Source organism: Cricetulus griseus, chromosome 3 (assembly GCF_003668045.3).
Source record: "Cricetulus griseus strain 17A/GY chromosome 3, alternate assembly CriGri-PICRH-1.0, whole genome shotgun sequence".
Classification (NCBI taxonomy): domain Eukaryota; kingdom Metazoa; phylum Chordata; class Mammalia; order Rodentia; family Cricetidae; genus Cricetulus; species Cricetulus griseus.
Genome location: NC_048596.1, coordinates 281,117,771 through 281,145,514, shown reverse-complemented (window position 1 = coordinate 281,145,514; position 27,744 = coordinate 281,117,771). Strand labels below are relative to the sequence as shown.

Below are 27,744 nucleotides of genomic sequence, written 5' to 3'. Positions count from 1 at the left end.
CACGGCTCCAGTTGGCTTCTCACCACTCCAGTTCCCTCTGCAGTTCAAGTGGGAGAAGAAATGTAAGAGGATGCCGCAGAACCCAGTGCTTCTGGGTCTGGTGTCTGCTGTAGGGAGGAACTTGAAAACTTATTGAAAATGGAATGTGCTTTCTTCAGTGGTCCCCCCCTCCTTAAAGAGTATAGTTGTGCAGACAGTTTAATTTGTCTCTGGCTCCACGACACCCAGCCGACCCCCCCCTCCTGTGAAGGTCGCATGATTTTTGTTCAACGTAAAGCCAATCCCAGGGATGTCTTGGCGACACTGGAAGCAATATCGGGACAAACCCTCGCGATCTGTGCACAATTTGTTTCAAATGAATCCGACATCAAAGCCTTTATTCTCTCCTACGTCACACTATTAAACATTACAGGATGCATACCGAGTTTTATTTTTTAAAAGCCTAAAACTGACTTTATTTAAGAATGTGATTAATTAAAAGTGGGGGTCCAGATGAAACCCAAATAATCTGGAAATCTCTCAATTCCATTTCTCTGGGCTGCTGAGACTGGTATATATATATATACATACCAATTTAAATATATGTTACAGATTCAAATTTTAAAAGCCTCTACTTCTACGAGTCTATGAGTTCTCTTTACAAACTCTTTCAAATTGGACTGTGCTTTTGTGTATGTTTGGTTTTTTTGCGGGGGGGGTGCTAGGGGATTTAAAAAAGGGTGGCTTTTCCCAACATTCTTGCTCTCCTCTTTAACTTTCCATTTTGTTTATCTTAATACGAGGCGTTGTTCCCTGCGAGAGTCTAAGTCTTGCCTTTGGTTATAAAAGAAAAGAGGAGGAAAAAAAAAATTGGCACACACGGGCGCACTATCCACCGCCCTGTCATTATTGGTGGAGGCCTGGGAATTCAAGGCGGACCTCCCAGTATTTGCTGCTGCTTGAGGCCAAAATGTCTCTAAAAGGGTTTTCTTTGAGGAATCTCAGAAATTGTTTAAGCGCTTAAAAAAAAATTACATATCCCCCGTGTCTATCGCGAGGCAAATGCTCCTGTATGTGTGAACGTGTGCGTGTGTGTTTGCGCGCGCGCTCGCAAAAGACGTCTCACAAAAAGAAGACACTGTTGAAAAGAAAAGAAATAAGAAAGAAAGGAGGGGAGCATTCCTTAATGGAAGTATTGCATGAGAGAAGGTTGGCGCAGAGCGAGTCCGTCCTCCCCCCCCCCCAAGCCGGGGATGCACACACGGGGGTTGCCTACCTGGGTGGTCTCTCTACTTTGGTGAGCTGTTGCTAAGCAGCTAATAATAGTCATGTTTGCTGAGTAATTTCTGCCCTCCGCGAGCCAATCGCGTCGCAGAAACCCAAGCCATCTGACAGCCCCGGGGGCGGGAGTTCCAGCCTTTTTCTCTTTCGCTCGCTCTCTCCCCCTCCACCCCCTCCCCTCCTCCTCCTCTTTCTCCAAATGGAGAGAGTTCTTTTTTTTCTTCTTCCATCTCATCTATTGAGTCAAGGAGCTGCTGCGGCCGCTGCCCGCTGCACACACACAGAGCGGAGTCCCCAGGTCCCGGGAGCGAGAGAGGCGCGCAGCGCGGGGGCAGAATGGTCCAGCGGGTCGGTGAGGAGAACAAGAAAGCAGAGTCCGGGACCGAGCAGCCACCGCGAACCCAGCAGTCCGAGAACGAGCAGCCGCTTCAGAAGCCGCCACCGCCAACCTCAGCCGCAGCAGCAGCAGCGGGGGCAGCGGCTGCCCCGGCCCGGCATCGCTGAGATCCGCCGGACACCGTCGCGTCGCCGGCAGCGGGCGCCTAGGGACCCAGAGCGAGTGGCGGGGGTCTGCGCGCGCCTTCTGCCGTGAAGGGGTCGCGGCGCGGGGCGGGGACGTCTGGGGGGACTTGGGGACCGCGAGGCGCGCCCTGGAAGCGCCGGCTCTCGCCTTCCCGCGAGCTGGATGTGGGCAGCAGCGGCCGCAGAGACCTCGGGACTCACGCGCAATGTGGCAATGGAAGGCGCAGGGTCTGAGTCCCCGGCATCGGCCACGGCCGCAGCACCCGCAGCGCCCGCCGTGTGAGCGGCAGCAGCGGGTCTGTCACCCGGAGCCGGAGTCCCCGGCGGCCAGCAGCGTCCTCGCGAGCCGAGCGCCCAGGCGCGCCCGGAGCCCGCGGCGGCGGCGGCAACATGGCCTCGGCTGGTAACGCCGCCGGGGCCCTGGGCAGGCAGGCCGGCGGCGGGAGGCGCAGACGGACCGGGGGACCGCATCGCGCCGCGCCGGACCGGGACTATCTGCACCGGCCCAGCTACTGCGACGCCGCCTTCGCTCTGGAGCAGATTTCCAAGGTGCATGTCTGTTCCCTCCTCCTCCTCCACTCTTCCCTCTTCTTCCTCTTTGGGATCCCTGCCACACACGCACACAGACACCCTCCTGAGAAAGCAGAAGACAAGTGAAGGTTGAAAATTTCAAACCCTCCCTCCGGACTTCGGAGGAAAGGGCTGTCTGAGGTCCGCAGGGGGTGGAGGGGTGCGTGCGTGCGTGTGTGTGTGCGTGTGTGGTGTGTGCGCGCGCACACGCCCTCCCTGGTGTGCCTTTTCCGGAGCTTTGGAAACCGTCCTGAGTGGACCACCTCCAGGGCGGCCGCAGTGCAGCACTGCCCCCGGCCTCAGCGCCCTTCACCCGCGCCCCTGCCTCCGTTGCAGCGTAAACCTCCGCGTTGCCACATTTCTTAACCTCTTCGTGGTGGAGGCGGAGTGGAGAGAGGCGGAGAGAGGCAGAGGGGAGGGAGCCAAAGTAAAGGTGGTTTCCTTTTTTGGCAGCCGGTTCTGCTTTCCTTGAGCTTGAAATCTCTGCTCCCTTAAAAATTATTCTCGGGAGAGGACGTCCCCTCTCTTCCAGGTTTTGGGCCGCCTCTTCTCCCAGCCTGCCGGGGAGAAGGGCAGTTGTAAACAAGTTGCCACCTTAAATCTTCGGTGCTGGTGTGAGGAACGGCCGGGTTCATTGTGTTTACGAGGCTGGCTGAAATGTGTGGAATCCAGGGAAGGCGAGCACCTAGCCTGGGGCCCGCTGGGGCCCTGGCCAGCACCAGGGCTCCGCCATCCCGACAGCAGCCTGCGCCTAGTCAGGACCCCCGCCGGCGCCAGCCTGGGCCTCTTCCCCGTATACTCGGCTGTTTTTTTTTTAAAAGATTTCACCAGGAGGGAGTGGGAGAGGAGGGAAAGATCCTTATGGCCGCCCTCTTCAGAGCACAAATAGTGTAAGTTGCAGATGGCTGCTGCACTTCCTAACTGAGCTCCCGCGGAGTCTCCCAAGGCCGTGGAAAAGTGTGTGGAGTGAACCCGGCTGCCGGGCTCACCACGTGGACCCCCGCGTGCAACCACCCGCCAGGCCGGGGGCCAGGTGGGCCACGGTAGCTTTATATTGTCCCTAAGTGTGCTTGCGCTCTTCACCCGCCCTCCGGGGTACCCAAGGAGGCCAAAGGCTGGAGCCGGATTTAGGGCAAGGGGGCAGTCGTGGCCTGGTGGTTTAGTGTTGGGCTTCTCAGCTAGGATCACTCAGGCCCTCTCTCTCCAGGTCCTCGATACTAGTGCCTGCCTGTCTTTGGCGGTTCCTCTGCTAGCCTCTCTCCCCAGCACCCCAAGTCTCATTCAGGAAAGTGCTCAGGCCATGCGTGGGGATACCCCGTGGTACCTAGAGTGCAGTTCTCACGCTGCAGCCTCGCTCTAATTTACAACCTAGTCCCCCACGCCTCCAGGGCTCCCTCTGACTAGTCCTGGTTCCAGCCCCGAGGGCAAGTCCCTGCGCCACGGCCGCCCACGCCCCCCACTGTTGGGGGGGGGATCCCCAGGCGGGTGTGCGCCGCCGTTAGCGACTCCCGGGCGTTCACTCCTCCCTTCTGCTTCGTCCCCAGGGGAAGGCTACCGGCCGGAAAGCACCGCTGTGGCTGAGAGCGAAGTTTCAGAGACTCTTATTTAAACTGGGTTGTTACATTCAAAAAAACTGCGGCAAGTTTTTGGTTGTGGGTCTCCTCATATTTGGGGCCTTCGCTGTGGGATTAAAGGCAGCTAATCTCGAGACCAACGTGGAGGAGCTGTGGGTGGAAGGTAAGAGACCCCGGCGCCGCTGGCGCGTCCTCTGTCTTCCTTCCCTTCCCAGTGTTTGATAAAGATATTTGCCAGCCTGCACCTAGAGCCTCGCCGTGGCCAGCGAAGCCCCTGCCCGCACCAGGGGCGACTGTTTATTGTTTGCATGCCTGGCCTGCAGCCAGGCCCGCCCGACAAAGGCCTCGCTGTAATCTACTCGGGGCGCTGCGCCTTGCTAGGTGTGGTGGGAGAGAGTGGCGGGGGCGCGAGGCCCCTGCGCGGGACGGACCACTCGGCAGGGCCGAAGGGGGGTGGTCCCTGAGGTCCGCCAGCTCCGCCCGCCTGGCTCTGGCCAGGGTGCCAGCGGCCGGAGGAAGGCCTCTTGGATCTGGGATGCTGGGATAGGCTTCCTTCCCTCCCCCCACCCACCCACCGCGTCTGCGGAGAAAGGAGAGGGGGTGGAGGGCAAGGCCACCCCTCTAGCTGCAGGGAGTGTGCGCGCCCCCGGGGCGCGCGGGGGGCGGGCGCCGCGCAGGCCTGCGGAGGCGGCCGCGTGTGTGGTCCTGTTTTTGGACAGCTTTCAACTCTGGGGGAAAAAAACATTTGTCTCAAGGTACAAAAAAAAAGGGGGCGGTGGGGGGATTGAAGAAAAAATAGTAAAGCACAAACTGGAAAGCGTGTTTGCAAAGTAGATTAATGTTTCCTCGCGGATGGGGACTTTTTAAATGGAATTATTCGGGGGGAGGCTGTGTTTGGCAGTCTTGCAAGAAAGAAATGTGTTTTTTTAAAGAATGCAGGTTTGATGGGAGGGGCGACGGGAGCTCCCCCTGGGGTGTGTGTGCCGGTCTTTTATCCACGTTCTTCGATTTGGGGGGTTGGGGACCTGCTTTAGAAAAGGACTTGTAAATTGAAAATAGGTTCTCCGGTTCCCCCTACCCCCACCACCATGAATGCTTTTACGTCCTTTGTGATCATAGACTTTCTTTTCCTTTTCTTCTTCGTTGGTCGTTTCTCAGTTATTTCTTTTAAAAGTATCAATCCCTTATTTGAAAACATTTTAGCCTCTGGCAAACACTGCTTTGGGCAGATGTTTCAACCCCAAATATCTGGTGCTTATCTACCACCCAGGACAGAACTTGGAAAGCGGAGTTTTTGAGTAATTCCTCAGGATGGTCTTGGAAACTAACCTTCCAGAACCTTCCCCTTTTGGTGTTTTGCAAACTAGTGGTGGAGTATTTAGTTGAAAGGTGACAATTAAAATAATAGTTGAAAAGTGACAATTAAAATAATAATCCCAATCGTTAAAAGCAGAACGCATTCCTGCCTTGAGCAGCTTGGTTAATGAATACAAAAGTGTCTTTTGGATTGATTCCATTAGGTAATTTACTCCACTTTGCTTCCTTGTCATTGGTAGTTCAGGGAATAGTTTTATTGAGCACCCACTAGTCCCCTAGCAACAAATTTCCTGAGTTTCTATACTGTGATAGGAGACACTGCCCAGTGCCAGTGCCCTGTGCCTCAGCCTACTGGAATCCAGTGCATTTTCATTGGATTTAGATTTACACTTGAGCTGGTCCATGAAAATTAAATTAGGAGAAAAGAGACTTTAGTGGAGGTCTTGAGGCAGGCTGGGGTACTGGAGAGACAAGAGGCAAGAGGGTGTTGCAGTAGAACAGGCCACTGCCTGCAAGACCGGGGAAAGACCCTGCAGTGTAGAAGCCGAGTTCCAGGGTCCACAGTAGGATTTTTCTACACCAGTGACCATGCAACGATTTGGTTTTTAGTAGTTGGAGCAGTTGTTTCAAGAATGACAGGAGAGTTATGAAGAGGGACTCCAGGTTAAGTGGGAAGGTGTTCAGTGAGGGGGACACGCCCTACTAGGCTAGGACACACCCTGGCCTGCTTTTGGCATCTTAAGGACCCCTCCCCCCAGCTAATACAGGGGATAACCTGGGGTACCAGCATGATAGGCAAACCCTCCTTCTCTGAGCCACTCCAACTCCCCAACTCCAGGCTCAGATCTTAGCTCCTTCCTGCATTGGCATTTTAGTACAGCTCATTGCTCTTGGGAACACTTAATGCTTTTGAGCAACCACCATACTCCAGGTAGTATGTATTTTTTGCAAGCCTTTACTTAGTAAAGTACCTACTACTTTAATTTTTTGTAACATGATCGTATATATCTATATGATGTTCCGTATAACAGACGTACCAAGACCCTTTCAGATAATGACTGGGAGTGGTCATCCACATTGTCATTCCTGTTCACTTTTCCTACCATTGGTTTAGGTCTTTAGTCTAGGGTTGCCTTGGCCTCCTCATTCACTTATTTCTTGATTTCCTTCTACAGGAAACAAGTTTCATAGATTAAACTGGATGTGGGGAACCCAATGCCACAGTAACTGGAGGTCTTGTTTATGGCCTATGGAATTTAGTGTTACTCTGTGAGCCTTTGCTTTTCGGAATAAATGCCAGTGGCTATGGGTGGCACTGGAGGTCAGTGAATTACAGTGAGCAGTAGGCCCAAGTTTGGGTTCCATCTTTGCTTCAGTCTCTTAGATAAGTTCTTCATCACTGTTAGCAAAGTCATCTGCTACCTGATGCTTCCTCCAGGTCCTGGGTGTGATTATAGGAGCCGAGAGTTTGCTGTGCGCCCCAACAAGATGAGGAGAGGTCTCTCATGTCCCCAGTTAAGCATAAGAAGGGAGGAAAGACAGATTATAAGAGAGGAGGAAGACAGTTTAGAAAGGCTGCTATTTCGCCTGTGAGGAGTTGCCTTTGTGCTTGTATGTGCGTCTGTGCACGAGCACTCTGTCTGCCAAAATACATATCTTCAGGAAATGCAGGAGTCTCCTCCACAGCCTTGACTTCATGGCTTCCTGAAGAAATGTGGCTTCACCACAAAGATGAAGCCGTTGTTTCCCTTGCTCCCGCCCTGCTCACAGGTACACACCACACACCGCCTATGCACGCATAAGTGATAACGTTTGATTCTGTTAAGATGCTGGTTTAATGATTGCCTTTCAAGACACTGCCCGTTGTTTGTGAGGTGCCAACCTGATTGTTTTTTGCATGTCACAGATGTCAACAAGAGCTTACTTGTGAATGGACCAAAAAGGTTTGATAAAGACGTTGGTGTCGTTGGGGACCTACTGTCACATAAACACAAGAGTCACAAATGTTTTTTGTTTGTTTTGTTTTTTCCAAGGAGAGTATTTGGTCAGTGTGAGTTCTCTGTGCCTACTTTGCACCAGGCACTTTGTCCAAAACTCTTGAGAAAAAGGGTGGTGACAGTCTATAGATGAGTCAATAGATGGTTAATTGCCAGGTTGTTAGGGAAATCAGCTGGGATTTCTGGATGGTCCCGGACTTGGGAAGGTGGAGGTGAGGGACATTCTAGGCAGAAAGAAGAGGATGGATGAAGGCTCAAAAATTGTATGTGTGTGTGTGTGGTTGGGTGGGTGGCCTTCAGTATTAACCTTCCAGTGACAGAGTGAATGAAGTGGGGGTTGGGCATCTGGTGGCTTGGAAGGTCTGGGAGGGGCCTGCAGGCTCTTTCTTCAAGATGCTGCCCTGGATCTGTGATTCTTAATTAACTCCTGGTACCCTTCCTGATACCAGAAGTGTTTGCATTTGCTTCTCAGGGTGCTGAAGGGAACTGGCTGTTTGTTTGTTATTTATTTTTAAACTGTGCCCATTTCTCAATGGTATTTCTTTTGACTTAGCCAATCTGCCCTCCTGCTCTCCTTAATATCTGCTTCCCTTTGCATACTCCCTCCCTCCCCTCCAGCTCTCTGTCACAAGTTTGTTGTCAAGGTACTCCTGTGACAGAATCTTCATTTATCTCCCCAAGATAAAAGCTTAGCCAGCGCCTGGCCCTCTTTTCTGAAAAGGGCAACAACCTTGAAATGACTCCATATTGCTCTGGTGTTTGGTTATTAAGGGCTGTAAGGCCAGTATGGGGGTGGAGAGAGGATGAGAATTTATTAAAGAGGAATAGAAGATTTTTGCTTTTTAAAAAATGCTTATTTGATGGGCAATCACACTGTCAAGTCTGTGCTGTGTGCTTTCTGTGTACTTTGCACAGTTAGAGCCATCATCCTTCAGTTCCTCACTCAGCCTTTGCACTCTTGCCATTTGGGTCTGTGTGATCCTCCACTGTGAGAGGCCCTGCACCCCATAGGGTGTTCGGGTTCTACCCACTGGGTCCCAGCCGCACTGTGCTCCTCAGGTCAGCATATTCACATTCATTGTTAGATGCCCCATTGGATGATAAATGCCTGGGTAGGAGACCTGTGCTTTGCCAGTCTAATTGGGTTTGCAAAGGCACCACTGTGTATGTGTGTGTCTGCACAGTTTGATGAACAAGTATGGTTATTCAAAGAGCAAGTGTACATACAGGAAAGGGTTGCAACCAAGTTGTTGGTATTCCTTTTCTTCTCAGAGAAAAGATGAATGACAAGTAAAAGCCGCCAATAACTGCTTGAAAAAAATGAGCAGGTGGCTCAGGTATTCCTCACAAAGGGGGGTAGCTGGTGAGCCCTGACCCCATCTCTGGGCTGCCCACCATTCTCGACCCACCAAGAAGTTCTTTCATAAGCCAGTTTGGGTCATGGGCTGTTTCAGATGCATCCAGCGCCGCTTGGAGCTTCCAGGAGATGACAGCTTCCAGATGTATGAGCCGCCTGGTCTGTGTGTTTAGGTTATGCACCACAGCTGATGCCGAGATTAATGCTGGCTGGAGAGCTGGGGAGATTGGTCTGCTTTCCACAATACCGTGTTTATATTTCATTTGGATTTCTCCTTCAGTGCTGACCTGCCTGTGACCCCTGGGGCCCTGTCCACTTGGGGTGAGGTGGTACTTACTTGCTCTTGCTTAATTTCTCTTGCTGGGGGGGGGGTGCCCATGTTCTGTAGAGAAAGGGGTTTTTGGATAGAGAGGGCCTTCTTGTGGCTGCCTCCAACATGGTGAGTACCTGAGAGTGAGCCCCTAAAGACTGTGCTCAGCTCAGGAGGTGATGTGTCAGGGCCCTGAAATACAAGAGTTTTCAGTTATTTTGAAGGAGACCAGATTTCATGGGAGCCATTTTGCACAAAAGTCTTTTATCTCTTAGCAACACTGTTTTTTGACAATTTAAGGCAGTGGGGGGGGGGTGAGGGGATTATCCCTAAAAATCACGCTGCCCCTAGGATTCTCATGTTCTACTGCTGTCACTTCCAGCACCGGCTGCAGACTCCTGACAGGTTGTTCCCTTTCTCCTCCCTTCTGTCTCTTGTTACCCACTCCTCTGCTCCTTGCTCCCACCCACTCACTCCTAAACTGCTCAAGTTCATCTCCTCACAAGCAGGTCAGCTCTGAAGAGGTCTTTTCATCTGGTCCATTAGGAAAGAGTTGGTAGATATATGTCCTTTTGAACCAGTGGTGTGAGACACTAGCTGCAGAGCCATTACACACACTCTGGGGAGTGGTGGGTTCCACCTCTCATTGGGTTTCTGGCCAGCAGAAGAGTTACTTTTCCTGTTGAGGATTCCTGACATTTTTGCAGACTTACAAGGTAACTTTAGGAACCATGGGCATGGACTTTCTGTGTGTATAAAATGGGCAAAATGTGTGAAATAAGTCTGAGGCCCCCGCCCCCAACATACATCCATCCATCTTGTGTCACATGACTCGGGGAGAATTGAACCCTGTAGCATTTTTGAGCTGCTGCTGAGAGAGACACAAGATGTAACATTTCCACCCAGGCACCCTATATCAGCCATTTCCCTAAATGGAACACCCACCAGAGGCAGTGGGAATACAGAGCTTTGATAGAAATAAAAGACTGATGTCCTTATCCAATTTTTGGGTTGGTTCAGTAGCCTTAGATGTTCCGTCATCATGAGAGAGGTCTGTTAACACCCCAGAGTTCAGAAGGTTCTGCTTGGGGAGCCAGTTCAGCCTGGACAGAGGAAGCAGCTCTTGGAGTCTTCTTGGTGGGAACATGTTTTGAACGCACAGACACAATCAGGATTGCCCTGGAAATACAGGCCCTTCCGTTACTTTTTCTTTGTTGCCAGTCTCTGGATTTGGGTTCCTTACTGTTCAAATCAGATTGTGGATCCTTTTATATTAGACCAATAGTCCATTTATACTACATTCTATTCATTTTTTTTCTCTGCATGTCAGCATTTAAGTAGATTTGGCAGAAAAAAAAATTAGCCTTCCTAGACAGTAAAATGCTACCACTGAGAAACTGCTTGAATGTTGAAGGTGTGCAGGAGTCTACTGTCCAGAACATTGTATCCCATCCCTTGTACCTCAGTGGTGGGGGGGGTGAGGGTGGTGGTATTGGGATTTAATTGGCTTTTAGAGCATAGTTGGCAAAACAGTTGCCTTGTGTTAGGGAAACTGTTTGGACAGTCAGGTACCTTCTAATGAAGGACAAGGTTGTTGGAGAGGGTTACTACAGGGTCTTACTTGTAATCCACAAGTCCAGGTGTAAATTGGCTTTAATAGTCCACCCTGCCTGAGGGTCCCGTGGCACTTATGTGTGGAGGTGAGGCCAGTAAAAGCAGGCTTCCAAGCATATCACAGTATATGCTTTATGTCCCTCCTGTTGGGATAAACAGAAAGAAGCTGCTACAGATGTGTTGAGTTGAGCAGCTGAGTTGGTTTGCAGCTATTGATGAGACACTGACAGAAGAAAGCAAAGGAGCTGGAAGTGGGCCTTCAGTCAGTGTGCTTAAGGGCTTCTGGCTACTAGCTCAGGGATCCTGCCCAAAAATGCCAGATGTATTACATAGTCAAGGATTGCAATGTAAACATTGCTCCGTGCCACAAGGCACGGTGGTCCACCTTCTATTTAAGAAGAGCAGGAGACGCAGAGTAACAGAGCAGGCCGTTGGCTGTCTGTCCACTGAGCACAGTGGTTCTGCTTGAGTTACGGGCTGCACAATCAAGGTTTGGAAGGCAACAAACAGCATCGTGTACTCCATAGAGAAGCAACTTGCCTTTCATACAGGGCGTTGGAGATGTGTCTCAGTAAGTAGTATGGCACTTGCTAACATGCCCCAAAACGCTGAATTCCAGCCCTACTGCTGCCAGAACAAACAAACAAAAGTGGAATAGCATGGGGGTTGGGAACGAATAGGAAGAAAGTTATGTTCTTCAAGAAGCATCCTTAAGTTACTGTGAACAGTCTTCTTGCCATCTGCTGTAGTTACATTAAAAGGTGAGGGGAAGCTAGGCCAAGATAGGCCAGCTCTCCTCAGGACCTCCTACAGTGTCAGAGGAAGCCTGCTGGGTTGGTTCACCATGGTTTAAAGCCCAAGATTTATCACAAGGCTCCTGCACTGGGAGGTGGCTCAAGATCCTTGTCAGATGCCTGGCTTTCCAGTTTGCTGCACTTTCTAGAGGGAAGTCAGGATGCTGCAACTGGCCCAGGGGACGAGTAGCTGGGCATCTCTGGGTACTATCCATCCACTCAGGTGTGTTTTTTTGCAATGCTGCAGATAGTTTAAAATCAGAAAGTCTAGAGAGGCCACAAGGCGTATGTATATTCAGCCTTCCTCAGAAGGACCAGACTCACAGTTAAGGAGGAAAAAAAAAAAAGGAACATATTTTGTGAGTTAGGAGGAAATCGGATTTTGGCAATTGTTAGAGTAAGTGCTCTAATATTTTCCTGATTTAAGAAAGCCATCCATAGCATGTTCAGGAGCACTCCTTTAAGAAATGGTAATAGTAAAAACAGGAAATTTGAGATTACAGAAAATAGAGGCTTCTTGACTCCCTGCCTTTTCCTCCCCCACCCCCCCAGTCCGCCCATCTTCCCAACCCCCACCTTTTCCCTCCCATTACTCCTCAGTTTCCTTTGCTCCTTTACTGGGAAATTAGAAACCATTACAAAATAGTTAAACATCACAAATGCCTCCGCTTAAATAGTCTAAGGAAGAAAATACCAAAGCACTTTTTTTTTCCTGGCTGCCTGAGAGGTTGTTTTTACCTATTTCTCCTAAAGAAGTTCTCACACTGCTATAATTAGTTAAAAATATGTCAAGTATAACACGTCATTTTAATCTATATGTGGTCCAGAAAAACATACCTAATACCTTGCTCGGTTGCAACCAGTGCTTGCAATTTGAGAGACTCTGGACTAGGGCTAAATATCTGTTAGCTGCTCTCACTTGAGATTTGGGGGGTAGGATGACCCCCTTTTTTTCTTCTTTTTCGTCTTCTTTTTTTTTTTCTTAAAATAGGCTACAGTTTCACATGGGCTCCCCAAAGAAATCTCTCTCTCTTTTTGTTTCCCACACCAATTGATTTATCATTTTGCTTGCAAGCAGATCCAGAATGTTAGGGCAAGAACACACTCACTTTTTTCTCGTAACTTTTTTGTTGCGGACCGAAACCAGTTGACTTGAATAAATTTTTCTGAGGCCTGAATGTAGCCAGCAACGTGGAAAAATCTTGCCATTCAGGGCCGTCTGAATGTACATTTCAGCCACACAGTAAGCTGCATTGGTAAGCACTGGACTGCTAAATGCAACCATTTTTCCAAGCAGCGAGTTAGACAGGCGATTAGCATAATTAGCTCGGCGAAGCTATACATATGGTAATGCTGAGTGTGTAAGTGCCAGCTGCAGAGTAAAATTTATGTCAGGGGTCGGCAGGGCTGTGCGAAAGTATTGTGTCCCAGCTGCAGGTCGGGGCCGCCAGAGCTTGCCTCCTTTTCTCTCCTTGGTGAATACGCCAAACAGAAGAGAAAGACAGAAATAGAACAGGTACCGCTTTGACGGGACAGCCCGGTTCTGTGCGAGAGGAACTGTTCTGTGACGCTGCACACACATACACATGCAGACTTGCAGAAGTCCCATTACTTTTCCCTACAAGTGATGTTTGCTTCCCGCAGGTCTTCGTGAGTGGGTGTGGGTGGGGGGTAGGTAGGAAGATGGACCTGGAGTTTCCAGGAAGCGGAAGGGGAATTCCAGGCACTGAGCTATAAAGGGAGTTAGAAGCTGGGGTTTCTGTCAGTCTCTACCTCATTGCTTTCCTACCCACATTGTTTTCCTTCACATTAAGTGTGGGGAGAATTCCTTACCGGTTGGGACACTGTTTTCATCTTTAGGGAAAAGGGCTACCCTTGGACATACGAGTTTTCATTGGTGAGATTCTTCTGCCCCAAGTACTTGTCTGGCTAGGGAAAAGGTGTGAGTGTGTGTGTGTGGCAGGGGGGAGACCGACCCTTTGTGTGTGTGTGTGATACAGCCACACTTTCTAATCACTGCCAGACTCACTAAATTCTTACAGATAAAATAGGGAAAAAAAAAATCAAATAGGGTCCTTGCTTGAAACAACAGTCCTGAATGGCTCACACTTTGAAATGCCTTTTTGGCATGCAGTGAGGTATTTGTACATCTTCCTCCCAAAACATTTTTCTCTGTGTCCCTGTCTCTCCCGCCCCCGCCCCCCCCCCCCCCCTGCTTGTTTGGTTGGTGACTGAAAGAAATGGTAGTGTTGACAGAATATAGTTCACACACCATGCTGACCCGGTGATGAAACTTCCTCCTGGCACCAGGGGGTCCTTATGTACTGGCCCCTAATCCAGCTAATCCCAATGGTAACAAAATCATGAAAGTGGCCCCCAGTGCTGCGTGTCTCTCTGCATAGATGCACAGGGAAGGCCAGTGTGGCTTTTCCCAGAGGCCAGGAAGCCTGCCTGCTAAGGTGGGGACTGCACCCTCTCCTGCATGCCTGCTCAAAAAGAGGCTGGATGTAGGCTTTCAGAAGACTATGGAGAACAGACCTGTCAGCTTCATTAAGATGGGCTGGTGTCATGCCACAGCCATGGCCAGCAAATACTTGGATTTTGATGCTTTTCTTTCTTTCTTTCTTTCTTTCTTTCTTTCTTTTTTTTTTTTGAGACAGATTCTTATGTAGCTGAGGATGGCTTTGAACTTCTGACTCACAGGACCCACCAGGCTCAGCTTTGTATGTGCTAGGCAGACATACTCATTACCAATTGAGCGATCCCAGCTCACTTTATTAGTTATGTACTTTGGTGTTTTGAGACGGTCTTACTATATGGCCCTGACTGTCCTGGAACTCGTTCTGTAGACCAGGCTGGCCTCGAACTCACAGAGATCTGCCTGTCTCTGCCTCCCAAGTGCTGTTTTTAAATGCATGCACCACTATGCTAGTTGGCTTTTTTTTTTTTTTTTTTTTAATTGAGAGCTCAAGCCTCAACTAGATACAGTGACTTGTGTTGGTTTCTGGTTCCATCTCCTGGAGGAGTTAGACTTCCCTTCGTGCTTACTTATCTGAATCAGACAACTTGTGCATTCAGGTGAGGTGGTGGTCTTTTGAGTTTGGGGCACTTCACAGCCTGGCAAGCACACAGTGAGGAGTGGAGGGTGTGAATGGCCAGGCCCATTAGGAAGTCGGGAAAACACTGTAGTGTAGTTTGGGTGAGGGCTCATACACCCTTCCCTTGCCATTTCAGCTAGTGACTGATGGAGAAGGGGCCACCAACAGATGCAGGCAGCAGGCCTGATGGCAGAGTGCTGCACTGACCTGATTGCATCTGACAGGGCGAGTGGGTTGGTCTCGGGGATGGCCATTCAGAGGAAGCAAACCTGGCTGGTAACAGATGGCACTGTGAGCTGCTGGTCTATGGCATGGGGGTCTGTGGGGCACCGGTGCCCACCCAGTGCTCGGGTGGGTGCCTGCACACTCACTACCTGCCTTTGGCTCCCTGTGGTGTGGTCTGTGGGTGGGTGAGTGACTGAATGTGTTTTGCTTTCAACATGTTTTTTGTGTGGTTGTCCTTTCAGGAAGGACCAGTATACTTTGAGCTTTGATTCCATCATATTCCCATGGTGGGCACTTCATGCTCTCATGATGAGGCGGAAATAAAAGGTCCTGACCACCTTTAAGCAGAACCCCTCCCCCCCACGGGGTAGGTGGTGGGGACAGTGACTAAACCTCACCCCCAGTTTTCAGCCAGTTCACTACCTACATCACAACAACCCCCCCCCCCCAGGAGTGATCCAGTGCCAATAGTTTTGGAGTTCCTTCATTTTAGCAGTGTGTATATTTTGACCCTCTGAGTAACTGACTAGCAGTGTGCATATTTTGGCCCTCTGAGTAACTGACTAACTAGTCACATCACTGAAAGAAGGGCCTGAAGCAACTGATGGACGACAGTCTCTCTGTGAGGCTGCTCGATAATTCGAAGGATTAATCAGATGTGAACGTGCCTTCGTAGACACGGACCCCATTTTCCTAATTGGACTCTGAGTGGGTACTTTTCAGGCTGAAAGGGTCATTTGTTTTGACTGACTGACTTTTGGGGGTTCTGGGGGGAATTAATATGTTGTACAGATGACTGCCTGTTCCCAGGGCTCTGCCCTGAGGCCATTCATTCATTCATTCATGCAACACAGTCTTGAGTGTATGCCATGTTCCTGGTTCACCCCTGTCACTCACTCACGGGGGGAACCACAATACCTTGATTTGGATCCTCCAGGTCATCTTTCAGTCTCTCACAAGACTGGAAAATTTTATTGTGAATGTGACAGGGAGGCATCTTTTGCTTAGGCTGTGTGAAAGGCAGTGACTGTTCATGAGGGGACATCCTGAGGATGAGTCTGCAGCAGATTGGAATATCACCCATCCAGAGAGTTTGGTTTGGTTTAGTGCTCCGCCCCATGCTTCCCTTTAGAAAACTGTGCTAGATGGTTTGTGGAGAAAAAGGACACAGCCTGATGGAGAAATTGTTTGCAGGAAGCAACGCTGTGCCAACTCTTTCAACACACTGGTGTCAGCTTTGTATTTGGAGAACAGTATGTAGAATTTAAAAGAAGAGGGCTGGATCAGAAGGAAAAATGACACCATGGTCCATGCGGTCCTCTTAAACAGCGTCCTTAGTGACAGTGAAGTGATTAACCCAACAAATCTGTCCAGGAAATGAGATGAACTTTTTTATTTTTAATCTGCATTCTCAAAGCTCAGACTGTGAGTTTAGTAGAATTTGATGCGTCTAGCTGCCTCCAAAGTGTAAGGAAGCTGGCAGGGTTGTTGCATTAGACCAGTACCACCTCTTACAGCCCCATTATGACCTTGCCCGATCTCCCTCCTCCAGTGGTGTTGCTGGAAACTGAGTCCCGCTGCTTTCAAGCTCAGTACCTGTGTGACACAACTGACCCAGGGGTGATGGAGTTAGAAACACAATCAGAGTTTCTCTAAGCGAACACTGATTTTTCAGAGCTCTGCTGGTGGGCAGGGTCACACAAATGCAAGAGATTGCCTTGGGCCTTGGGCCTCAGGCCTCGGGCCTCGGGCTTCAGGATCCTGAGTATTGTTCAGAGAGGCTACCGGTTACGTTATTGCTAGAGGTAATAATACATTTAGGGCTGAGGAGGATTAAAAGGTGCAGTAAGGTATGTGCATTAAGCCTGTTTCTTTCTTAACTTGATAGGATCTCGCACAGTCTAGGCTGGTCCTTCCTTGAAGTCACTGTGTTGCTAAGGATGACCTTAAGCTTCTGATTCTCCTGCCTCTGAACCTTGAGGACTAGGATCACAGGACTGCACCACCCTGCTTGGTTCATTCCATACTTAGTGATTAGACCTGGGATTTCTTTCTTGCCCGGAAGCACTCTGCCACCTTTAGCCACACACCCACAGCCGTTGACATTATATTTTCGTTATTTATTATTTTTAATTATGTGTTTGTGGGTGTGGTCTACCTGTGGGTATGCAAATGCCATACCCAATGAGGCGTTAGATCCCCTGAATATGGAGTTGCCGGCAGTCGTGAGTCACCTGATGTTGGGTGCTGAGAACCGAAATCAGGTCCTCTAAAAGCAGTAAGTGCTTTTAACTGCTGAGCCTACTTCCAGACCTTAAGTTTGTTTTTTGAGACAGGGCATCTCTGTGTAGCTTTGTAGTCTCTCCTGGCCCTCGATCTATAGATCTGGCTGTCCTCAAACTCATGGAGATCGCCTGCCTCTGCCTCCCAAGTGCTGGGAATTTCGTGCGCCACCAACGCCCGGCCTTAAGTTTGTTTTTAATCCATATGTCTAGGAAGTCTTTTCTTTTTACATGTCTTTCTTCCTCCCTTCTTCCCTCTCTACTTCCCTTTTTCTTTTCTGGTCTTGTTACAAGGATGTTTGCATTGCAAAAACTAAAAGTGAATAAGCTTCTTAAAAAAGAAGTCAGGTAAATATTCAGAGACCATTACTCAGTAATCAGTCTCTGTCACTATGATTCACTGATCCTGCAGATAACTAAGGAATGCTGAGTTTTATGGATCACTTTGTTCCACAGGTATTTTCCTCTGCATTATTTTGTAAGCACTAGATTATCTATTAAAAAAAATAGGCAAGAGGGACTTTGACCTTGAAGGTGGTAAAGAGACCAGGGCTTTCATAGAAATAACTTTCTTTGGCAGTCTCAGGTAGCGAAGAAGAAAATTGAGGTGCCATTTAAAATTAAATTCATTCATTCATTCATTCTTGGAATTGAACCTAGGGCCTCCTACATGTTATTCAAACTACATCCTAAACTACATCCTAAACCCCAAGCAAATCATTTTTAGATTATAGAACCTTGATACTTGGTGTTGGTAGTAATTGGGGTCACATAGATAAAGAGAGCATACTGCTTTTGCAGAGGAGCTGAACTCAGTACCCCGAACCTACATAGGCTAGCTCAAACCCACCTGTAACTCCAGCTCCAGGGGAGTCTGATGTCCTCTTCTTGTGTGAGTACCAGTACTCAAGTCTGTAGCTCATACCCCTCACATACACAAACACAAATTCACATGATTGGAAATATTACATCTTTTAAATGATACACATATTTACCACTAGAGCAAAGAAAACAAAAGTGTATACCCACAAAGAATGGATGTTTAGTTGCTTACAATGCATTTATTTTGACATACTCCATAGGATGGTAATAGGGCCCATGCATTACATTTTTCTATTTTGAGAATATTCTGTTTGTTTGTTTCTTAATTTTTTTCTGAGCCAGGGTTTCTCTGTGTTGTACACCTGGCTGTCCTGGAACTCACTATGTAGACTCAGAGATCCGCCTGCCTCTGCCTCCCAAGTGCTGGGATCAAAGGCGTGTGCCACCACTGCCCAGTAAGAATGTCCTTTCTGAAATCTCCTATGATGAGAGTTTCGTTTGGAAGTGTACAGTGATGTCCTTAGCAGTGTGATATGTGCTGTGCCGTGTGACATGTGCTATGTGGTGTGACTATCCTTAGTGGTGTGACATGGGCTGTATGGTGTGACATATCCTTAGCGGTGTGACATGGGCTATATGGTGTGACATATCCTTAGCGGTGTGACATGGGCTGTGCAGTGTGACATGGGCTGTGTGGTGTGACATATCCTTAGCGGTGTGACATGGGCTGTGTGGTGTGACATATCCTTAGCGATGTGACATGGGCTGTGCGGTGGATTCCTTGTTTTTGTGAGCACTCATCTTGGGGGCTGTAAACAGAGACAAACTTCTCTGCTAAGGCAGCCTGGTCAGATTGCCGTGATTTGCAGAGAAAGCTCCTCCATGTAAAAAGCAGTTGTGTGTTAGGAGAGGGAGGGACTCTGTTGTTTGATTTTATCTTTAAAAAAATGTTGTCATTAACCTCTAGGTTTGAAGGCTCCTCAGCTTGAGTTTTAGAAGCAAAGTAAGCACAATGTGATGACAGGATCTGGTCACAAGGGGAACTGGAGGGGGGGTTCCAGGTTTGGGGAAAGAATGAAAAGAGGCTGAGCAGATGCTGGGCTGCCTTGTAGCTTTTCAGGAGCTTCCCAGAGCTTCTACACTGGCACATGTCAAGTTCAGTTGGCTGAAAGTCTGTGTTCCGAGTCTGGCCACAGTGAACAAGAGACTGTCTCTGGGGTAGGATGAGAGGGGATGTTTCTGAGTTTCCCTAGTGCTGAGGCTGGAACTCAGGACCGTGTGAATGCGAGGCAGGCACCAAGCCACACCCCTAGGCCTGCTTTTCCATAACATGACATTGGTAAAACCCTCAGCCTTTCCCCTTTGGCGTCCGTCAAGCTGTCTGCACACTTCGAATACCCTTTATGAGCCCTTCGCTGCCCCTCCTCCCACAGCCATACAATACTTTAGCTTCACCTCTGAGTTCCATGGTGGCCTTGGCGGCTTCTTGGACCTCCACATAGGGTCCTGCCAGCTCAAGATTCTGCACTAGTTTTCCTAATGAGGGCATTGTTTGCTTTTTAGCCTGCCCCCCTTGTTTATAAAATATGCCAAGAGAACCAAACACCCCACTGTTCTCAGTACTTACTTACTTTCCCAAACCAAATGTTTATGTCCTTGAATACTAAACTTGAAGAAAAAGGGTTCCTCCTCGTGGGAAAGAGACACACACTGAGTTCTTTCCAAGCTATGGCCAGAGGTCTGCATTTCAGAAATTCTGAGCTGAGTGACTTTGGGACCTATTCAGACCAGCTTCGTCGTTTGCCTTGTGTGTGCACATGGAAGGCGGATCCTCTGACATCTGTCTTCCCAAGAAGCCTGTCGGCACAGAGGTGGTATTCTGACCTTGGTTTCCTCCCAAACTTAGTGCACAGAAAGGAGATCCAGAGTGAGAGTAGTTTAAAAACACTCAACTGGACCTGCTTGCCAGCCTTCATAGCTTCAGCCAGACTTGTGGAAGAGACAGGCTAGGGCACCTCCTTGGCCTCCATAGGAGGTCCAGTATCACCTGGGAGCTTACAGCACAGGTAGCACTCCCCCTGGTGACTCAGATTCTGAGACCTGTGTTTTCTGGATGCTGACCAGGTGATCCTAATGGAGCCAGGTTCCAGGGGCCGCTTCCACACGTCATGACTGATACATTGTTTCCCAGGCTGTGACAAACAGCCATGACTGATACATTGTTTCCCAGGCTGTGAGTTCCCCTGCCTTTCTGACTTGAATACAGTCTTCATCTGCCCACAGGTTGTGTTTGCAACACTCACTGACCAGCTCCATTGTGGCTTTTTCTACAAAGGAGAGACGTGTCCTTGTTACCTTTGCTAGATTACTTAGGAGAAGAATGTAAATTGCAGCATTTATCATGAATGTGCGGGCGTATTGTTTATACAAACAAAAGAGACTAAAGGTGTTTTGGTCTGATCTGCAGGAAAAAAAAAGGTGTATTGAATTTTCCCATCTCCTTCCTCTTAGACCCATGGTATCTAGTCAGAATGCATCTGGTAGATTTGGGTATTTGGCAGGCATTGGGCTTAGAGATTATTATTTATTAGGCTTATAATTACTAAAGGCAACATTGCCAGTTCGTCCCTTATTCTTGAACCTGACTTTTAGGGAGCAAGACAACACAGTTTTGAAGTTGAGTTCTGTTCTGACTGATACCTATCCATGTTTGTCAGTTGGTGGACGAGTGAGTCGAGAATTAAATTATACCCGGCAGAAGATAGGAGAAGAGGCTATGTTTAATCCTCAACTCATGATACAGACTCCAAAAGAAGAAGGCGCTAACGTCCTGACCACAGAGGCCCTCCTACAACACCTGGACTCAGCACTCCAGGCCAGCCGCGTGCACGTCTACATGTATAACAGGTAAGGCCAGCTGTGTCGCCTGCACTGGTCAGCGGAGTTTCCATAAATAATGTTGCCTTTGGATTATTAAATTAGTTCCAAAATTTCCTGGCACCTTTAGAACCCAGAGTTTCATAGATGTCGCACAGTGCTGCCATTGAATACTTCCCTATCTTGATTGGTTTTTAGAGTTTGCTAGCAAAGTACTACACATTGAATTTTCCCTCTCCAAAGTGCTTGGGACCCAGAAGTGTCTCAAACATTTAAAAAATGTATTTTGAAATATTTCCATAAATACAAGATTTATTGGGAGCAAGATTCAAGACTGAAGAAAGAATTGATTTATGCTCCAATATGCCCTGTATAACATCTTAGTACTTATTTTTTGTGCATAAAATGGAGTTTCATGGTACGGAGTATTCTATTTGTGACATGATGCTGGTGTCAAAAAGTTTCGGGTTCTAGAGATTTTTAGATATCAAACATTGAGATGAGAGATGTGTTCAGCCATGTATGTATGCGAGTGACTGTTTGCCTGCATGTGTCTGTACTGTGCATGTGTGCAGTTTGGAACTGGAGTTAAAGTGTGTAAGCTGCCATGTGGTTATTGGGCACCAAACCCGGTTACCTGCCAGAGTGACAAGTGCTCTCAACCTTTGAACCATCTCTCCCGCCCTGTAATGTATTTCAAATAAGTATCTTGGCATGGTCCACAAATGATGCCATTACTTGGTGTAGATGGGGGGTGGGGGAGCTGCACACTTGGGCTTTTATCTCGTTGTTTAAGATATTGTTTCCCTAATCGATTATTTTGTTAACTTGGTAGACCCTTTCTTTGGAGCAGTTATATATATTTTGGACAGTCTCAGTCAACAATGTGAAGGGCAGAGGGAGAGATGAGAGTGAAGAGGCAGGGAAGAAATCAGTTTTCTGACTTTGCGTGAGCTGAACAGGTGATGTTAGTTACAAAGCAGATGGAGGGATGGATGGGTGTTGGACTTCCCTGGGAATTCTCTGGGATGTCTTGAGTGAGGTAGATTCATATATACACCTTTTAAGGGTGTTTTGGAACAAAATTAGCATCTTTTTCTTTCCTTCCTTTTAATATGTCTATACTGTCAATCACTGCAGAGTGGAAGCCGTGTGCACACATGGCCCATTGTTGAGCAGAGAAAAGATCAGAAGTATGTAGGAAAAGGCTTTGGGAAGTGTATAGACATATTTCAGCCACCTGCTCTCCTTCCATTAGTAGTGAACATTGTAGAGAAAGTAACTGTCTGGTCTAGCTGGCAAAATTTGGAGTTAAAGGCCCAGTGAAGAAGCTGGCATGCCCAGGGTTGTCCCACAAACAGGATATTAATGCCTGCTCTGAGGCACTTGTTGTTCAAATACTTCTGCACAAGATTTAAAGTTCTCTGCTGTGAAGTCATGTCCTTCTCAGGTAACCCGAGATGGACCCAGAGAGTTATACACAGGAACAAATCCTTGCATAGTCAATGTATGTACATTTTATATGAAAAAGAAAATTGAAATGAGATCAAATGGAGCGTTTGTCCAAGACCCTAGGGTTGTTAAAACGACCAATGTGGGTTTCAAACCCCTTCTTCTGGGTGGATACAAGCCCAGTGAAAGATCAACAGTATCTTTCTCAAGCAAACACACAGAGAACCAGCTCATCAGATGGCATCAAAAACCTGCTTATGTTGGATATTCTGTGCTGGCACCACACAGAATTACAGAGAGAGAGAGAGAGAGAGAGAGAGAGAGAGAGAGAGAGAGAGAGAGAGAGAAAGAGAGAGTGAGTCTGTCACATGCCTACATGATCAGCAGGCTGATAAGTAAGTGGAGGGAAGGAGAGGTGTGGATGAAGGAGTAGGTAGTGCCAGCCTTTATACTGGGGAAAGAAATACAGTCAGCACAGGTAGGCACAGACAAAGCCACGCATAAGCAGTGCCCACATTTCACACTGCAGGTATAGGAGTCAGGGCTCTATAGGAGGCTCATTTTCAGCAGGAAGCTAGAATTTCAAAAGGGCACTGAGCAAAAGATGGGAAAATAATAGAAAAAAGCACAGGAGAGAGGACACAAAGCCCAAAGTGCCCTTGGGAGAACACGGGCCAGTTTGCCGTGTGTTAACCTTCATACCCTTTGATTTCCCCTCTCTACTCTTTCCAAACCCCCATTTATTTTTGAGTAGGGCTTATTTTCCCCAAAGACATTGAAAAAGCCATGGGTTTACAGAACACTCTCCTAAAGATACTAAAACCAAATAATTTATAGTCCATGTGTTTATTGTCTTGTCTACCAGACTGGGAATCCAGTCTACCTGGCAGAGTTGTTTATAACATTTGCGATTAAGAGCAGAAATAGCTTACAAATAACATCTGCTAGTAAAAGAAGATAAATAAAAAGCCAGCAACACTTTCCCACCTGAGTATATCCCAACACTAGCTACACTACTCAAGCTCCACTTATTTTGAATTTGTGATAATTCCACTGGATTGCTGCAGGTTGTTTAATGTATGTAGAAAAGCAGATTAATGGTGTAAACAAGATTATTGGTAGAACACTTAGGGAAACAAGACTTTTCAAGTACTTGGGTAGCTTTCATTTACATAAACACCCCACATGTTAATTACAATCCAGTGTTATCTATTCATTAAAGCAAGCTTGCCAGCTTTCTGCTTGGCAAAAGCTCTGCTGGTTTTGACAGATGCTTCAACGTGATCGAAATTACAGCCTTTTGATAAGTCCTGTTGCTCCTGTTTTTAGCTCATTTCCTTGCAGTCAGAGTGTTCTGTTCTTTTTTTATTTTTCTCTGCTTTTCATCCCAATAGGCAATGGAAGTTGGAACATTTGTGCTACAAATCAGGGGAACTTATCACAGAGACAGGTTACATGGATCAGGTACATTCTTTTCTTGAACATTCTCAATTCTGGGAACCACCCCAGCAGTGAGTGTTAGCCTAATGCACTCCTGTTGTTTTTGCTTTGACAGATAATAGAATACCTTTACCCTTGCTTAATCATTACACCTTTGGACTGCTTCTGGGAAGGGGCGAAGTTGCAGTCGGGGACAGCGTACCTCCTGTAAGTGTACCCTTGGTGTCGTATTGCTGGGCTCTGTGACAGTTTCCGGTGTGGCTTATCATTGTTTATTCTGTTTCAGTTTTGGACAAGAGGTAAAAACATTGAAATTCCGAGCGGTTTTTTTTTTTGAGTGAATGGTGTTGGGGGTGGGGGGGGAAGAAGAGGAGATTTCAACAGAATTTTTTTTTCTCTTTTCAAAAACAGTTCTGTAGGCATCATTAAATTTCATTCACTTTTACCAACCCATTTATATGCAAATAAAATGCAAATTATTGCAAGTCTGTGCAATTTTTTTAAAACTCTTTATAAAATGCTTGCAGTGATGCAGACAGGCACGCAGACCTTTAAGAAGAGAATTTATTACATGGTACATGTCACAAAGAAATACTTCAAGCTAAGGTTCAAGATCTTCCTGAAGCGTAATAATTTTTACCCTTCTCTGGATTGTTGTGATGATATTTAAGGGGGAAATATGCCCTCTGTGAAGACCATGACAAGGGATGCTCCATAGCCCAGAAGTTGGGAATCGCATATACCACATTGTTTAAAGAATGATGGTTACTCATTGTAGACTTTTTTCAGCTAATTATGCCAAGAGTTAGTGCTTGGGTTATTGTTTCCGTCCTGGCCAGCACATATCTGCAAAAGCAATTTGCAGTGGTCATCCCCTGACCTTCAGTGTACAGTTTTAGATGGGAAATAAGGGGTTTTGTGTTTTCTGGTTGGGAGAGTCTGAATAATGACTTCAGCCTGGTTAAGCAGCTACAGTGCGGTTTGAACCACATAACAGGCAGCCAAAAGCCTTTCTGGTCTGTCAACAGCACAAATTTCCAAAGTGGGTGTGGGGGAAGTGGCTGCGATGGCGGTGATGGCAGAGCCCATGGGGGGCTTACCCACCCCACTGCCAGCCCGTCAGAGAGGGCACATAAGAATGAATTGCTGAAGGCTACAGGTCAGATACTTTGATTTGTGACATTTAGAAAGCATTCTTTGAGCTAGAAGTTACTACTGTAATACTGTGATTCCCTCTTTTGGGTTTTAAGTTTGGATCTCAGTGTTCCACTTAGAAGTATCCCAGCTCCACCCTCTATCAGCTAATTTTTTTTATATTAAATACAATATTAGGGGATTAAAAGTCTCTGGTGTCTGTGTTAATTTGCAGGCTCTCTGTTTGTCCTCTTTAGTCATGAATTCTTTTCCTGTCTGGTTTGTAAATGGCTTTATTGGGGAACAACACTTGTATTTTCCCTTTATACCCGAGTCCCAGAATTTTGCTTTGAACACCCTACTTTGCACAGATGCAGCCATGGTGCCCTTCTGCCTGTCTGAACCTGGGTTTTCATGGCCTCACCTCTTAATTTCTTTCGCAGAGGTAAGCCTCCTTTGCGGTGGACAAACTTTGACCCCTTGGAATTCCTCGAAGAGTTAAAGAAAATAAACTACCAAGTGGACAGCTGGGAGGAGATGCTGCATAAAGCTGAAGTCGGCCATGGATACATGGACCGGCCCTGCCTCAACCCAGCCGACCCAGATTGCCCCGCCACAGCCCCCAACAAAAATTCAACCAAAGTGAGTTTCCAGAGAGTACGGGGGGGGGGGGGAGGCAGCCCTGTCTGTTTCATTTACAGCTCTCTTTTATTATTTTTATCTTAAAGATTTCCTTGGCCATGAGTTTTGTCTCTTTTTTTAATTTGGTGCATGGAACTAAGGTTGTTTACAGAACTAAGTTTTGCTGTAAGATTTAGCATAACCCTCATTAGCCTTGTTATTAATGTTTTCTCTGAAACAAACAAGCCCTTAACGCACTGGATTTTAACGAGGCATGTGACCTGCCTACTAATTCCCGTAATTATGTGGCTGTCTTTTCATTGCAGCCTCTTGATGTGGCCCTTGTTTTGAATGGTGGATGTCAAGGTTTATCCAGGAAGTATATGCATTGGCAGGAGGAGTTGATTGTGGGTGGCACAGTCAAGAATGCCACTGGAAAACTGGTCAGGTAATCCAACACAGTACCACATACCACCCTGTGCCTCTTTTCTTGTGCACAGACATTTGGACTCACATTAATCCTAGCTGGCTGTCCAGTGTCATTGAATCTTGGGGAACATTAGCACTTCAGAGCAGCTTGCAAAGAAATCTTGTGGGGAAGTTTCCTAGAATGGATTTGTAGTTTTCATCAGAGCTGTAGTTGTTGATTTCAGGGTTTTGAAAGGTCTGCCCTTTATGTAGACTAAGAGAGTAAAAAAATCCAGTCATAGTGTGGATTTGAACGGTGGGAGCTGATCAGTGCCATGTGCTCTTAAGATTCAAAGACCAGGAACTACAGGCAATGCAAGAGTTATAGCCTTTGTGCAGTCAGGGACTCCAGTCAGTCAAGTGTCAGGTGTTTGGGCTGAGGTTTTTCCCTTGGGACACTGTCTCTGGGATTTCTGCACAGAGAGAGTGTGTGGCTGAGCCCTGTGTATCTGGTCAAGCTATCTACTCCCCTCTCCTTCCTGTTTCATGGAATAGGAACTGAGAAAGGAAATTGCCTATTAATTTAATTTTGGGGGTCTATCTGTAAAAGGCTTGTAAGGTTACACCTTTAATATGGTACATCAATCTATTAAATATAATAACCATCCTGGTCTCATTTGAATGGAAACATGTGCACACAGAGGAGGGAAGAAGTCTGAGGGAGAGCTGGGGGTGCTCACTTGGGACATCATGTGGCACACACTGCTTGCTGGCGGTGCTGACCTGCCTTCTATCTATTTACCCTGACACAGTGCTCGCGCTCTGCAGACCATGTTCCAGTTAATGACTCCCAAGCAAATGTACGAGCACTTCAGAGGCTATGAGTACGTCTCTCATATCAACTGGAATGAGGATAGGGCAGCAGCCATCCTGGAGGCTTGGCAGAGGACATATGTGGAGGTGAGCCCTGCCTTGACATCAGAGACGACTTGTAACTTAGTCCAGTCTTCCTTTCCTCATTGAAAACTTTGCTTCCCGTTAGGTTTTCTTTGTGTTGAGTATCACTGTACAGATCAGGCGGTCTCAAGCCTGCTATCCTCCTGCCTCGGTCTCCTGACTGTTGGCGTGACACCACTGCACCCAGCCTCCCCTTGGATTCTATTTCAATACTTGTAACTCTTAACATTGCATGAGATGCAAGCTTGGATTTTCTTTATTCGGCCATTGTTAAGACTTGAGAGTGGTGTCTGAAGAGACAGACACTGCTTCTTAGTGGGGATGCCTTGAAACATGCCTAGTAACTATTGTAGACTGCAGAGCCCAGACATAGCTGTGTAAAAAGGAAACACACACACACACACACACACACACACACACACACACACACACACACACACAAAACCACTCACTGGGTGAATAAGAAAAGGTGTCTGGAAAACATTAGCAGGGCAGAATCTATTCACAGCTGCAGGCCCCTTGGTCAGGTCACGTGACAGGAGGCTGGCCTTTGTTTCCCAAGCAGTGACCTCTGTGGAGTTGCCTGTGACCTTTTGAAAATGGCCAGCAAATGAAGTGGGGGGGTGGGGGAGGTGGAATTTATAAGAATGAGTTGTTTTGGATTAAGAGGGAACAGTCTGGCTGTGGCGGGAAAGTATCTTAAGAGATACAAAAGTAGTAAACTCAGGTGACCACTGGTTGGTTGCCTGTTCGCTCTCCTGTGAGCACAGTAACCCTCACTGATAGAGGGAGGTTTCTCTTCCCTCATCCTCTGACCACTTGAGTCACATGGGACCTTGTGTTGATGTGCCAGCAAGCAGTGTGGATGCATGGTGGGTTTCCCCAGGCCTATGGTGATGAAGCATATTGATGCTTTAGTTCCTTTGGGGGATTTAGTGTTGTCTTGTGACCACAGGTCGTTCATCAAAGCGTTGCCCCGAACTCCACCCAGAAGGTGCTTTCCTTCACCACCACCACCCTGGACGACATCCTAAAATCCTTCTCCGATGTCAGTGTCATCCGAGTGGCAAGTGGCTACCTACTGATGGTAATTCTGGGCTCCCACAGGTTGGG

General features: G+C 47.6%; 1 protein-coding gene across 4 annotated transcripts in view; it reads left to right on the top strand.

Moving 5' to 3' along the window:
- Positions 1-2,137: 2,137 nt before the first annotated feature.
- The window catches only part of Ptch1 (patched 1), a 58,643-nt gene continuing 33,036 nt past the window's right edge, over positions 2,138-27,744 (top strand). Inside the window, exons 1-9 of one of the 4 annotated variants that reach the window (XM_035443040.1) lie at positions 2,138-2,331; positions 3,897-4,089; positions 20,460-20,649; positions 23,466-23,535; positions 23,627-23,718; positions 25,089-25,287; positions 25,593-25,714; positions 26,487-26,634; positions 27,587-27,718. In XM_035443040.1, coding sequence (XP_035298931.1) covers positions 2,173-2,331; positions 3,897-4,089; positions 20,460-20,649; positions 23,466-23,535; positions 23,627-23,718; positions 25,089-25,287; positions 25,593-25,714; positions 26,487-26,634; positions 27,587-27,718 — 1,305 coding nt within the window. In that variant the 5' untranslated portion in view covers positions 2,138-2,172. Of the gene's footprint in view, positions 2,332-2,888; positions 3,243-3,896; positions 4,090-4,574; positions 4,682-20,459; positions 20,650-23,465; positions 23,536-23,626; positions 23,719-25,088; positions 25,288-25,592; positions 25,715-26,486; positions 26,635-27,586; positions 27,719-27,744 lie in introns of those variants that run through there. The other 3 variants (XM_027409656.1, XM_027409657.2, XM_027409658.2) reach the window with 3 other exon arrangements.